Genomic DNA, 15,945 nt, shown 5'->3' with positions numbered 1-15,945 from the left:
ATATTTTTTTAAAAAAAAAAGCTTCAAAAGCTTAGTACATAGGTTTAACATGATGTTGTGCTAACTACATGTTGAAAAACTCTGTAGCGGTCAAAACAGTGATATAAAGATCAGTAGGTGCACACAATACAACATCACACATGCTGTGATCTGAAATGGTAAATCAAATCAGACGATAATCAGTTTAATTATCTGTGTGCAGATTCTAGTTACAACACACACTCTCCCGAAGGAACAGAAGGGGCGGAGATGCAAATTGACGATATATAAGCAGCTTACAATAAACATCATACAACAAAAGATAGTCATACAAGGTTTTCAGAAACCATTGCAAAGTAATAACGAGATACAGTCTTAGTCAAGCCTATAAAATAAGCTTGATGCAAACATAGGAGTTTAGATGATACCGAATACAAGTTGTCCCGTCGTTCAGGAAAACAAGTTATTAAAACATAAGAATGAGACCCAACTGCTAAGATGTGACTAGCAGGATGAGTCACACTATGCTATCTCTTAACAGCTTGTTTAGCAAAATGAGTTGCCCCCTCATATCAAACTTTACAAATGTCCATTTCCTAAAGAGTTGATTGGTGAAAGAATTTATTACATGCCACCACGACCCATCCTCTGCTCGGTGGGCGGCACCATAACCATGAGAGATCGAGCATTAAAGCCAGGGTGAGGCATCCTGCGACGAAGCTCACGCCCTTCCTGACAAAGAGAGCACGGGTGGCAGAAGAAATGAGTAGCAAAATCACAAGCTGATTCCATCTGCTCAAGCTTTGCTTCATCTTGTATGATGCTGGAGCACAATCCACATGATCTCGCCAGTGCCTCACAAGTTCCCTGGAGAATTATAGCAAAACCAAGAGAAATTCAAGGAGTTGGTAAAATAACGGAATGAATAATCAACCATTTGCTTTGTACAGGCTTAAATATGAGGGTCAAAATTTTTTTTTTTTAACGTTCAAGGATAAGTTTGTGCCACATTACCACCGCTCCTCCCCTCCGGCCCCTCCCCCAAACGAGCCTCCTTATCTCTTCTTAAGGGGAACCTCCATTGTGGGAGAGAGGTTAGGTTGACCTTATATGTTGCTTATAAAATGAAAATGACACTAAATCAAGGGGTTTTTTCCTCTCAAGGACATTTTAGTTATTTTCCAATTACAAGTAGCAGGGTCCGTTTACAGACACCATGAAGTTCAGGGAGTTTGTGAGACAAAACAAGTTCATGGGAGTTATGTCCAGAGCCCTCCAAAGTACCCTTTTTTGGGGGTTTTCCCTTTTCTTTTTTTTTCTTTTTTTTTTGGTGGGTTTGGGAGGGGGGGGGAGGATGCAAGGGTGGAGGAGGAAGGTGGTTTGAACTTTACCCTGAAAATGACTTTCAAGAAAATCTATGATTGTTAATCAGTGATTTCTTTCTATATTGGAAACATGCAGATAACCAGACATACCATGTTAGTGAAAACCTTACTCTCCTGGCTACCATGAATCTTCCAGTTTGCTAGACCCAACTTATACCTAAGCCAGTTAAATTAGCAAAGGCTACTTGGTAAAAATTCCTTCTGGGTATTCTAACCAGACCAAATGCAAGTACAAACCTGATCAACTAAAACAGCTTCCTATCCACTGGATCATCAACCACTGAACTTTCCTCGTCTCTTCGAACCTAAACCTACATCTAAGGTGGGTGATATATAAAGAGGAAAGCAGCAAGTAAAGGGAATTGAAAATGGTATCACACCCAAAAAAAAAAAAAAAAAAAATCCTCAAAGTTTGCAGATCTCCTCTTTGTTCTTATTTCCTTCGCTTATTTATTTCTTATCTCCCTTGTCTTTGCAAGTTTCCGACTGAAACTTTCTGAGACCATAAAAACACCTGATACTTGTTATTTGTCGCAAGTTTGATTCTTAGGTGCCCGTTTCAGATTGTATCCTGCAAAAATCGATCTGATATTCCCAACAGGTATCAGTTTTGGCTGACTTTCGAAACCTTGATCAATGATATCACATCTCAGTGAAAAAGTTCAGTAATATTTTTTGCATCCACTTTGTGGTGGTGAATGCCCATCGAAGATTGCTCGAAGAACCACATATTGTTCTTTACATTAGTTGTCGTGTACAGTGGAAAAATAAAAATGAGGATACAGTTGCAAAGCTCAGGCGACCTAATCTGATAATCAACAAGGTTAACTTTTTTTAATAGAGAAGAATGACAAGATATAACCAAAATGAGTATTAGTGCATGCCTATAGCACCATGCAATAGCACACTCAAAACCAATTTATCTCTAGTAATGGTGAAAAAAATAAAGTGAATGACGAATGTATTTGTAAAAGTAGAAATGCATAACATATAGATAAATAATGCACAAAGGCCTACCTCCAGATTGAATTTATGACGAATAGCTGTGCGGCTTGGATATGAGAACCATGGTGCTATACAATTCCCGCCGACAACAGTGTTACCAAGCATATAAAGACCAGCATAAGGCAAACAGCTGTTTGCAAATGACCCAGGTCCAGATCCAAGCCTCTCAGCGTTACTTCCATAAAGCACACAAGGAGCAAAACCTCCAAGAAGACCTAAAGATTATGGCAATTGTCAATTGAGGGGATAATTTAAAATAACAGGAATAAAATTATTGGACGTGAATAATGATAAAATCAACAGGAAGACTGAGCAAGCAGGATATTATGATGAATATAGAAGCAACCATCCATGAGACCTCACAGGAGGGGGAAAAATAGCAAATCGACTCCTAAAGCTTGCTGCTTAAGTTCTTAATCTACAGACAATAACTGGTGAATTGCATTTCTGATGCATTCCCAAGATGAAGAATTTAAGAAATATTTGGAACAGGCTAAACCGATAAGATTCAAGAGATTTATGTTCTATGGTAAGATATTAATAAATACAATGAACAACAAAAGAAAAGCAGAATAATACAGGGTAAAGTGCAACAAAAATTAAATAGATTCAAGAGATTTATATTTTTCGATAGCTTCCCTGAAAACTCCATTTACAAAATAGCAGTCAAGCATAGAACAGATACGAAGAGTCCAATTCCTAGAGGTAAAAAAAAAAACAAGATGAAGATAGTAAAATTTATTTGCTTATTTGGTGGGTTAGAATTGATTAGATTTTAAAGATAAACAAAATTGATATTTATAAAATTGAAATTTATAAAATTGAAATTTATAAAATTGAAATTTATATATGTGAAATATAGTGCTTCAGAAAAATAATAAGAGATTAAGTTACTTTACTGTAATAAAAAGTAAGATGCCTGCGCTGTAGGAATCTGTACAAGAGGGGTGTCAGATTGCACTTGTTGACGAAAAAGTAATAGACATCTAAATTGGTCTGAGCATATGAACTCAGAAAACTCAAAGTTCATAGATTTCAACTAAATGGTTAAGAGATTTTCTTGTGTCATATTGATGAAAGCTCTCACAAAGGACAACTACAGAGATAGATCCAAAAGCAAACACCAAATAACTAGAGGCCACATGATTATTATATAGAGATCATGTTTCCATTTAACACTTTTTCATTTTGGGTCTATGAAACATTAGTACATCAGGAATTAAGGATATGTAGATTTCAGTTTTTAATAAAGCGGTTCCTTAAAAAAATCATTGAAATTGCTATTGGACCCCCAAATTGTTATAAGTTGTCTCAAAATTACCCCCTCATATCATTGAAATTGCTGTTATGTTCCCCAATTCTTATAAGCTGTTTGAAAGTAATCACTCCAATCAAGAGAACCAGTGTTTGATTGAGATATGACCATCAACTTTTAAAAGGAGGCCGAGGTTTTTCTAAATTTGGGGATTTTTTTCCTAAAAATTTGTTCGAATCTAATCGATTGATCGAATCATCAGATCCAATCACAGGAAATCGAAACATAAAGATCTCAAAAAAAAAAAAACTTACAGACTTCGAGATCGCTGCTGCAGAACTCATCGTTGCGTCCGAGGCAAGCAAAGAGGCTCGAGTCCACTGCTCGCGCCGCCCCCACAACGCTCGCCGACGACGCTGCAGTTGAAAACGCGAAGCCCCTCGCCGTCCACTCGCGGCGCTTCCTTCGAATACGGCTGCGCGGCCTTCGCCGGCGGCGAGCCGCTTGGTGTCGGGGATCGGCATCTTGTCCTGGACGTCGCGGGTTGCTGAGGAGAGGGCTGGATTCTTCCGGATTCGCCATCGTATATCGAACCCGAATCCGAACCCGTTAGAGGAGGAGAAAGGGGAGAAATTTAATTTTAGGGAGAGAAATCGAGAAGCGAGGTTCGAAGAAAAAGAAGAAGGTAAATGAGGTGGCGAAGGCAACGCGGAGGGACCGGGGGTTAGAATTAGTCAATTACGGTTGTGACTTGTGACAGGCTAACATTTGCTTTCCCCAGGAAGAAACTGTCTGATGCAAAAATTTCATTGGCTTTGAAATTTTTTGGGACTTTAAATTTTGTCTAATAAAAAGAAAGCTTTAACGTGAATTGAATGGAATAATTATTAATTGGGATCTATTGAGTCCGTGGTCCAGGGGGTGTTTGGTTCACCTTGAATTATTGGAAACAATGTGTTTTTTTAGGATTTGAAAGAAAAAGTAAATTCTTTGTTATTTTAGGATTCTAAAAGTTGGATTTGTTTCCATTTTTTTTCAAGAAAATGTTTTTTTAAAAGCATCTAAACAGTGATTTTTTTTTGACAGCTCATTTGCTATCTTTTGGCTAGGAAATGGGGTAGAAAGCTTACAACTCATCATTTTCTCTCACAGCTCATCTTATTATTTGGAAATGAAACAAACTTGAGTTTTGGATATGTTTTCCTACTCTTTACTTTATCATTCCATATCAAACACAAGTTTTGGATTCCTTAGATATCCTTAAAAAAAATTAAATTTGGTTTGTTGTCAGGAAATTTATTTCCATAATTTTATGGAAATGAACCAAAAAGCGAGTTGAATGAAGTGATTGTAATTTCGAATGCATAAATCAGAGGCGGATTCGATCTACCATGTGGGAATTAAGTGGGGTTACTTTCCTCTATGTCTCAATCCCCCAAAGACTTCAATCATATCATACTCCTTTTAAAAGCACGAGTTCGGGAAAATCTTTCAGTAGACAAAAATACCCCTAAAAGTTTGAACTATCCTATACTAATCAATTTTTAATTTTTAATACCAATCCATCATTAGCCTAGGAAATTAATAAATTCTTAGTAGATATACATAGTATAAAGATAAGGAAACAAATTGTATATAGATTATATTGGAATTAAGAAATTTAATTACATTCTCATCCTAATCTATGCACTAATATTTACCCACAACTATCTTTACCAATTATTGAATACCTCAATTTCAGATAAATAATTCTCCCCCACCACCTCTAAAAAGAGTTGTCTCCTTTTATGGAATCGAAAGAGTTTTCTCCATTTCTTTGCGGCGGCTGTTTTTTTCTCCTAGGGTTCGAATTTTTGGCTGTCACTCCTGCAATGAATGTATGTTTTCCTTTTTATTTTATTTTTTACTTCTTCTTAGATCTTGATTTATTTTGGGCGTTCTATTCTTGAAATATTTGTGATGGGGTTTGTTGGTTTAGGGTTTTCTTAGAGTTTATGTTTAGATATTCAATCTAAGATGTGGGTTTATGATTTCTATAAAGCGTTTAGATATTCAATCTAAGATGTGGGTTTATGATTTCTATAAAGCTTTTACAGAATTTTTTTACTGATTGTGTATTGATTTGACATTTCTTTTTTGTTTATGATTTCTATAAAGCTTTTACAGAATTTTTTTACTGATTGTGTATTGATTTGACATTTCTTTTTTTCATTTTTTTTATTATATGTCATTTTTTAAATTTGAAAGAGACTTTGCGCGCTAAGTAGAGTTTTTATTAATTTTGTGCTCAAAACAATAAGAAAAAAAAAAGCAAGAGTTTTGATGAGTAGATGATTAGTGTTCTTTTAGGGTTTTTGAATTACAGATACTATTGATTTGTTGCAAAAGCTATCTTTGGTGCCCAAGACCAAAACCCATGATGCTCCTGAGGCCCGAATTAGTTAAATATGTGGTTAAGATTAATATGTTTTTTATAAATTTATTTGTTTCTTAGGTTATATCCTTTCCTAAAATAATAAAAGTATGCAAGTCAAATTGAGATATTACTTGATGTTTTGTCTTTTAGCATGATTTAGCATTCTCTATTGAATGGTGAGAATAAGAAAAATGAAGCTATCCCGCTAATGGACCTGTCAGTAACACTCTTCTGTGTTATGTATCGCCTTACTTATGGAGGTAAAATATGTTGTCTCTTCTTTATTGTATCCTGCAGTTTTTATGATCATATTACAAATTATTTGATGCAATTATTAGATGTCATCTTTAGCCAACAATAGTTAACTCACATAATTTTTTGTTGTGTTAGTTATAATGTTTGGTATATGTTGTTTGTGAAATTTGGACAAGTTTTTAGGTTATGATCCAGCAAGCGAGTATGAGGATTACCCTAAATTTGATGGTCCAGAGATGCAACATCCTGTAAGTTCTATTATAAATCATACTTAACTTTTATCGGTGGTAGTATGCTATTTAGTACTTAGCAATACTGGTATTTGCTAATATATTGTTTTGAACTATAAGTTTTATTTATTTATTGAATCAAAAATTTTGATTGAGCAGTTTACCATATTTGATTCTAATCTATTTCATCGACTCATTCCATGGAATTGGTGGAACTTTGTCCTAAACTGATAATATTTTGTCTAATGTAAAAATTAGTGAATCTGGAGCTGTAAGACTAAAATTAAAGATTGGCAATAATTTACTATAAATATTTATAATGTTTTAGGTTATCATTAAGTAACAAGTAAACAAGGTGTAGTAATGACACAATGCTTGGTGTTTGTTGTCTTTATGAAATGTAAATGAAAAGGTTACCAATTTTGATGTTTGTCAGACCTTTACCTTTAAAGCCCACTAAAAGAACAAAATTTTCATTGATGTGGAGATTAGTGAATTCTATATTTTAGAGCTGAAATGAAAGACTAACTAGGATTTAATATGAATTGGTTTGTGGAGAGGGGTAGGGATATGTTTTTCTTCTACAATTGATGATTAAGGACAATTTTGTCAATACTAAGATTTGGGGGTATTTTTGCAATTATGCATGGTTTAAGAGGTATATATAAAAATAAGCCTTTCTTTTTTAATCTTAACACATACAAAAATTAAAATTTATTATGGTTTTCTTTACCTGCATGATGACAATGTGACTACATACTCTTCAATTGCACATTCTCGCTCGCCTTAGACTTTAGTATCACCACCACTTCTTTGAGATACTTATAGATGAGAGTTTTAGGTTGTTGAACGTTGTCTCTTCTGTAACAACTATGACAGAATGAGCTACAAAGTTATGCATATTGATCCATGGGAACTTTTTGCCTATAACAAAAATCTTTAACTATAGTAATTAAGAATGACAGGAACGTGGCATCTACATATTCATCCAACCAAAAGAAAATAACTTGGTACTAAGAACATTAAAGTAAATAGTAGAGTTAGACTAATATCGCTCATGTTATGTCATTTCCCATTCTATTCAAATATTATTATGATTATTCCACTATCATGCCCTCTTTTAAATTATGAGTTCGGAAAAACTTTCCATAGTCAATATTACCCTTAACTCTTTTGAATATTATATTTTAATCATAATATATCATAATTATCCAATACAAAATTTAAATATCCTATTACCCTTGACTCTTTTTGGATGTTACATTGTAATCTAATCTTAATTAATAATTATATCTTTATTAATAAAATTTATGGTTTCGTTCCTATTGGTTGTTAGCTAATGTTGATAAGGAAATTCAAATGATCTCAGTAAGTTTCTTTACCTAGCTTATTTGATTATAATCCAATTTGTTGTAGAATTAAAATTCTGACTTTATGCAAAGTCTGAAAAACAAAAATGTGTAGCTATATATATCATGGGCTGAGATAGAAATTTGAGATAACTGCAGTAATTTAAAACATAGATCACTCCTCTCTAAATTCTGAACCACAAGATAATTAAATTATATGCTTGATGATATTTGTATTGGCTCTTTGCTTCCTCTTCACTTGAGAGAGATTATATTAGATTTTTTGTAGTGTGATTTGGAATTAGTGATTTGAACCATGAACTACCCGTGTGTATTATCTTGTTTATTTTTTCTTTGTTTTTTGTGTGATTGATATTTGCTTATCAGGGGATTTTTCATAACACATTAAAATCACTAAATTACCAAGCCCATATTTAAAAATGAATCAGCAAAATATTATTTTATTTATTTGATTCGTATTAGGATTATTCAATTTTGACGTTGCAATTTATAACTTACAGTTCAAACTACACACATTAGTCTGTCAATGCCATAAATGTCCTGAACTCAACATATTTTGAAAGTGAAATGAAGACTCTCGAGTCCCGATGATCTTTATATTTAGTAAGAGGCAGAGATTTTTGTAGTAGCATCTCTGTTATGATAGGATTTCATTCTCGGTATGTTCCTTCTCATTAATATCTCATAAGCTATTTTTTTTCTTAAAAATGTATGCCTTTGTTTATTGATCCCCTAAATGCCAAAATATGCATGATAGGATTTGATGTGATCTGTGAAGGACAAAGACAGGTCACAAAGTATTTCAGATCTTGTTACCATATTCTTTTGCCTATGTGATCCTATAAAATGGTTTGAGCATGGAAACATCAACTTAAGCAACTTATTATTTAGTATCAATGTATATGAAATACCTCCTTAGGTACAAATACATATGATACAGTCATATGCACATCCAGCCTCATTCCCTCATTTTAAATTTATTTATTTTTCACTTGCCTTTTTCAAGTCATTTTTTTCCTCTCAAGTTCTCCTATCACTGCTTATATAGTTCATTTTTTCAATATATTTACGAAATCTTGTATCTGCTTTATTTAAATTATATTATTATCGATGAGTCTTAAACGACACAAAATTCCACAAATTGTTATTGATGAGTCTTAACAATAACGTTCGTGGTCTCGAATTAGCATCAGACTTACATCTTGATCCATTGGTAGTCTATGGTGATTCACAACTTGTTATATATCAACTAAATGGAAAATATGCTGTAAAAAAGAAGGAATTAATCCCATATTTTCTAAAGGCCCAGGAGTTAATCCATCAATTTCAAGAAATTCAAATTGAACATGTCCCCAGGTCTTATAATCATAGAGCGGATGCTCTAGCAAGTCTTGCGGCTTCATTGGCTATCTTTCTGAACACTACCCTCTAAATAAACCTCCTTAGGTACAAATACATATGATACAGTCATATGCACATCCAGCCTCATTCCCTCATTTTAAATTTATTTATTTTTCACTTGCCTTTTTCAAGTCATTTTTTTCCTCTCAAGTTCTCCTATCACTGCTTATATAGTTCATTTTTTCAATATATTTACGAAATCTTGTATCTGCTTTATTTAAATTATATTATTATCGATGAGTCTTAAACGACACAAAATTCCACAAATTGTTATTGATGAGTCTTAACAATAACGTTCGACATATTCCAGTGAAATCTTTAAAGAGGAAAGATAATAACATTGGCAATAGTACTACAAGTAGCAAACTACAATGTAAAGTTAACTAAAAATTTATTGGACATATTGCAAGTAAATTCATATGCAAAATTCCTTTGCGAATTGAATGATCACCCATCTTTTAAAGACTTCAATATACTAATAAATAGAGATGTTGTACTAGATTAATGTGTTTATAACTAAAAAATAGTAGATCACGTGGTCACAGTCTGGGTTAAAAAATAATGACAATATTTTATTTGAGAGAGATTATTGAGTTGATGATCAATCCTACAAAAAAGTTTATTTTCTTTTTTTTGTTTTAACTCTATTTTTATCAATTTAAATAATCATGATATTCAAATTACCTAGAAGAAAATGTAGGCTACTACATGGCTGTCCTTAGGTTCGATATCAAACATGAGAAGTTTGAAGTTACATCGATCGCTCATACCCACACTTAGGAGAGATTGTTTGAAGTTACATCGATCGCTCATACCCACACTTAGGAGAGATTGTTGTATAACTATACATGAGCTAAGAGGTCATGTTTGCGTTGCGGCTCATACCCACACTTAGGAGAGATTGTTGTATAACTATACATGAGCTAAGAGGTCATGTTTGCGTTGCACTTGTTACATATAAAAAACTCAGGTGAAGATATGGATGCTCAAGGATAACAAGAATTGGATTGAGATGTTGAGCGTCTGTATCGAAATTTACCGAGAGAGCTGCTTAGGTTTACCACAATTACCCAAAGTTATCAGTATCGATGATGACAAGATTTTGTTCGGGTACCATAATTACAGGAACTATTCAAGTCGATTATGTAGTCATGACTTTGAACATGATACTTGCACTCTAATCCTAAATGAACATGTTCCATGTCTTTCTTCGTACTCGGAAAGTTTTGACTTGACAATAAAATTGATAAGAGGCATGAAGTCTGCTGCAGAAAACTTTTAATGGACCTCTATTTTTATATGAATTCAAGGATTTGTTGATTCTTTAGTACTATGTTTTTATTTGTGCTGAGCACAACCGCATAAACTGTTGAAAATATCTGAAGTAAATTATGGAGAAAAATGATCTTTTTAGATATGTTTTAGTGCTTATTTGTTACTATTACTTACGGAAGATTTCCGTGAATATTTTATTTTGCTCAGTTTGTTCCTCAAGTATTGTCGGTGATTTTGCTGCTCCTTTTTTCCGTTTATATATATCGGGAAGTATTACATAATGATATGTTCTATGTATTCAAATTCTATGTTAGGAAAGAATATTGTAGTGTCAAATAAATGAAAGACCAATCTTGTTTTTTTTCTTAAAAACATTTTAGTTATTTGACAATTGCAGATTTAGTAGTCTAATTGTAATCTAGATAGTTAGAACAATAATGCCAAAAAGTTGACGATCTAAATCTCGACCTTCCTAGAATTTATCAATGCCAAAATAAGTATATATTTATATACTTATTCTATGAATGTTTTTATCATATAAAATTATATTAGAGTTAACATTAATATTTAGTTTATGGTTTTCAATGAAGTCTATCAATGATTATGAATAAAATCCATATTCTCTTTTGTGCCATGTAGCCACTTCTAATCAATTGTCTAGGCTTATTGGCTTTAATTATTTCTCTTGCTATTATAATGCTACTTTTTTCAAATGTTTTCTACTTTTACAACATTATACTTTCTTAGGTGAAGCTTTCTTTCATGTCGATCCAAATAACATGAATATTCAAATTGGCCTCATATTGTTTTCGTGTAGCATATTCAAACAAATATTAATAAACAAATATTAGTTTTTTTATGTAGCCCACTCAAACAAATATTAAAGAAGATAAATTAATCACAATATTAAATTTTAGAGACATAAGTGAACAAAAATCAAAATTAAAGAATAAATTTTAGTAAGAAAATAAACTAAAAATGAATAATTATGATATTTAATCACGTGCAATGCACGTGCATAAAAACTAGTTAAACAAAAACTACAACAATAAATGTCCCATGGTCATGGGCCCATTTTTTGAAATACAAGACTGTTAATCCGTGTTGCTAATATTTTTGGAATACTTAAATTTTTCATCAAATGATAAAAGTGTAGTCAAAATTCTGTCCTTCCCAAAATATTTCTAATATGTATAAGAAGTTCAGCTCCCTAACATGTTAAATTAAGTAACAATGGGTTGAAGTTACCATTATGCTTGTTCGTTTAATTAACGATGTGATTATATATTTTTTCTCAAAGTCATAAAAGTTGTTGGGGAAATTCTATTTTTTTAATTATTATTTATGTTGTGACACCGTTTTTAAAAAATCTTGGATCTACCACTGACATAAATGCACATAAATTAATTGGATGAGATAATTAGTAATAGAATCCACTATTTTCTCACATAAAGATCAATTTTTTATAGTACAAAGATCTTAATTTCATTTTTTGAAGAATATGTTAATTCGTTGATAGACTTTATATTCAAAAAAATAATTTATTTAACAAACTTTTTATACCCCTTGATTCATTAAGTCTCGGGTATTTTTATCTTGTCTGCTTTTGGTTATTCTTATAGAGCACTGTTTGTAAGAATGGAAAACGAATAATATGATCTAGAGTATTGACAGTTACACTATTTCTCCACCATAAGAGAGAAAAATGTGAGGTCCATTCATTTTAACAAATTTTGAAGTTGATGGGCTTATCAATGGAGCTCACGCCTCTCTTTCTTGTAGTGTACAAGAAGTATATGAGTATATAATGTAGTTATCATTGTTTGTAAAATTTAATATAACATTAATAAATTCATCCTTAACATATATAAGGAGGCGTGTTGAAGGGAAAAATAAGTTTTTTTTTTTAATACATGGAATGAAGTTATTGGAGAATGAAGAAAATGTTTTTATTCGGATATGGGATGGAGTTGTTGAATTTCCTAGAGGAAAAATTAGTCTTTTTAACAATAAGTGAACCTTCTTGAAAGGATAAAAAACAGGTTGAAAAATCCAATTTATTTTATCCATACTTAAAACGGAGAAAAATAAGTAGAACAAGAAAATCTAGCCAACATGTGACTTAACCCTCATACAAAAACAAACTTATAACTTGCCTTCCATGTGGGACGTAATGCTGCGCATTGGACGTGGCTTACTTGGTTTTAACAAATTATTAATAAATAATATATTATACATTATTGATTTTTAAATATGTATTTATGATATAATATTTATTTATGTTATATTGGTTCTCAACACGCACGACAGTTATAAAGGCCACTAAAGTAAAAAGTAACATTAAATGTCTAGTATCTTATTTGAATAGCAAAGTTGTTATCAGATGCAAAATCACAAAAGGTATAATAGAAAAAATGGAATCATAACTGATATAAAGATATCGTTTGTAGCTCAATTCATAGGAATTATATAGGTCAAATTTTTAATCCAAATTAAAGAATCTCAATCAAGAGAAAAAATAATCTGGATTTTATATAAGAAATTTAAAATTTTATGCAATTCAATCAAATATATCATATATATGTTTGTGTATTCTAATTTGCTCACAGAAATAGAAGATAGGTAGCCAATATGTTGAATTAGTTAATCTTTGCAGCATAAAGTTGATAGGACCTTAGAACTTATTAGCGATTAATTAAAAAGAAGACAAATAAAATTTTATGATTCAACATAATTATTAACGAAAAAACATAAAAGATGCTTAATATAGATAAGAAAATCAAAATGACAAGAAACATTGAAAACGCTGGATAAGTTGATAGCAGCTCTAATAAAGTGCATATTCACATATGAACTAAGTAACTAGATAAGAATTAAACCAGACTACATCTAGTGAACAAAAAAGCAGAACTTATGACTTATATTTCAAAAGAAAAGCACAATTTATGATAAATAGCACAAAAAGCTCTTTACAACATTGTGCGAGGGGGAAAATATTTAAATAGCTTTGCATAAACTCCAAATTAACAAAATACATTCTTTCTAAGTATTAAGAAGATCGATTAGAATCTTATCCAATCCACGGTAAAGAAAAGCGTACTCATTGAAAACAATCGTTGGATCCTAAATCAGATTTATACGTACTTTTTAAATATCAAGACTTCCAAATAATAACATTCCTATAGTTTATTATTCTTTTTTCCAAGGATTTAAGAGACAAAATACAAATCAAGAGCTACAAATTGAACATGAGACATAGTCTTCAACTCTATAAAAAAAAATCTTTAAGTCTATGTTATGGTGCTTTCAGTAGCCAAAGTACGGTCATTTGTCAGCAATGGACAAGTGTCCCCCTACATGCACCGCTCAAGTCAGATTGACGGTCAAAACCACCAAGAATCCCGACTTAGCCGACTTGCCGAGTCGACATCTCCTTAGGTAGACTTGAAGGGCGGTACTTGTCGGTCCTCTTGTCGAAGACGACTCACTACGAGCCTACTCGACCAGTTATTCGACACCTCGCGAGGTCGACTCGAAAGGTGTTGCTTCTCGGCCAAGATAAAGGACGACTTCGGCCTCGAACCTCTCTCGTTAACAGCACGTTGGCGTCATATTTAATGCTTGGCATGTGCATCATACCTTTAGCCTCGATAGTCTTCATGACTCATCGGACCATGTCAGCACCGTCATGCCTCCGATCACTTCTCATTTAATGCTGAAGTGATCTCTCGTCCACTCGTCAATCGACACATGTAAAGTAGGTGCTGACGCAACCACCAACCCATGCTTATTCACTGCCATCCCGTGCTCAACCGAAGTGACGGTTCTACCCTTTCAACACCACTACAAATGGAGGTACTATTCTCAACATAAGGGAGATCTTTTTCTAAGGATTCTTTTCCTAGCAATATCTGCAAATTATACTACACTACACTGGAGAACTTACATAGTTCTTTATTTCCACACTCAAGTTCACCAGCTGACTTGATTGTCGGAGGTACAACGGGGGAACTAAGCCCCGTCCTCTCACGAGTTGCTATTTGTGTAGGGTGGATGCTACTAAACTTAAGATAGCTATTCGAAGAAGTGAGTGGCCCCTTAATCAATCTCACCCCATCACATATTTGACTGTTTGATTACTTAACAACAACAATCTACAAATTATTTGACAAAATATTATTCAATGCATGCACGTGCACATACATATACAAGCACGTATACTATAAACTATTTGACAATTTATATAATATATTTCATAAATCATTGTGTTGGTATAGGAATTTGGCTTAGTAAATGATGTGGTGGTTTGAAGAGAATGGATGACCGTAGTTTATAATATAGAGATGACGATGAGGTTACGTAAAGAAAAAATAAAAGAATGGTTAGTTAATTGGATCAATAACAAATGTATTTAATTAAATAAGTTATGGAATCTTTAGGAGTCTTGGAAACTAATTAAATATTATTATTATTATTTGTAATTAATTTAAGACTCATTGAATGAGACTTTGAGATAAATTTAATAAAGAAAATTATTTAAGTAAAGTTAGAATTATTAAATTTAAGAGGGGTAAAAAGAGCAATCAAAAGTTTCAGTACCCCAATTCTCTTTTATATATAGTATAGATATAAATATAGATATAAATGTGCATTATTTCCTACTTGTATTTGTATGAGCTCTATTTTTGCGAGTCGTTAATGAAACAAGGGTAAGGCCTTTCCAAATGAATTAAAAAAAACATCATAAGTTAACATGTGAATTTTGTCAAACATGCTTTAATATCCCATCTTATACTTGTATCTCTTGTAGTGTACAAGTAGTATAGAATTTATAGTGTAGTTGTAACCACTCAAATTTTACACCCTTGAACAGGAGCGTAGCCAGGGTACTCTTGCCCTGGGCAGCTGCCCAGGGCAAGAAAGTGATCGGCCCTCTACGCCCTAGCTCCTACTTCTCCGCCGGTTGGCCGGCCCTCTACGCCTTCGTCCTCTACGGCGGCGTCTTCGGCCTCCCCTCCGTGGGCGCCGCCCTCTCCGTCGCTGTTCCGGCCACGGTGGTGATCTGGATCACCGTACTCATGTTGCTCGCCTTCGCGTGGAAACCAAGGAGGACACTGGTGATGAAGGCAGTCTCGCAGTGGCGTAGCCCAGCGATTTTTTGCCCAGGGCAAAAAAAATTCCTGGCTTCGCCAATGCCCTTGAACTTTAAAGAAAAACAATAATAACCTTATAATATTTTCTCAAATAATGATTTGCCAAAATAATGATCAAAAGAGGGTATCTCGGCCAAAAAATTTATGAAAACCATCTCAAAGTGTCATTTCTATAATTTAATGGTTTTTATAGGTTTCCTAAAACTCGGTGTAGGTCACCA

At 33.1% G+C, this 15,945-nt stretch overlaps 1 protein-coding gene across 1 annotated transcript; it reads right to left on the bottom strand.

Moving 5' to 3' along the window:
* On the bottom strand, positions 233–4,380 carry LOC109850088 (cell number regulator 8). Its single transcript, XM_020420003.1, has 3 exons — positions 3,939–4,380; positions 2,382–2,584; positions 233–846 (listed from the first exon to the last, which is right to left on the bottom strand). The coding sequence occupies exons 1-3, from the start codon at positions 4,204–4,206 to the stop codon at positions 604–606; spliced, it is 714 nt and encodes a 237-aa protein (XP_020275592.1). The 5' UTR covers positions 4,207–4,380; the 3' UTR covers positions 233–603.

Source organism: Asparagus officinalis, chromosome 7 (genome assembly GCF_001876935.1).
Source record: "Asparagus officinalis chromosome 7, Aspof.V1, whole genome shotgun sequence".
In the NCBI taxonomy this organism is placed as follows: domain Eukaryota; kingdom Viridiplantae; phylum Streptophyta; class Magnoliopsida; order Asparagales; family Asparagaceae; genus Asparagus; species Asparagus officinalis.
This window is presented reverse-complemented; position numbering and strand designations above follow the sequence as displayed.

Coding starts and splice junctions, on each gene's coding strand:
- LOC109850088 (XM_020420003.1), bottom strand. CDS start 4,206: ATGGCGAATCCGGAAGAATCCAGCCCTCTCCTCAGCAACCCGCGACGT. Junction 2,585..3,938: donor CAGCAGCGATCTCGAAGTCT/GTAAGTTTTTTT, acceptor CATAATCTTTAG/GTCTTCTTGGAGGTTTTGCT. Junction 847..2,381: donor GTCATAAATTCAATCTGGAG/GTAGGCCTTTGT, acceptor ATAATTCTCCAG/GGAACTTGTGAGGCACTGGC.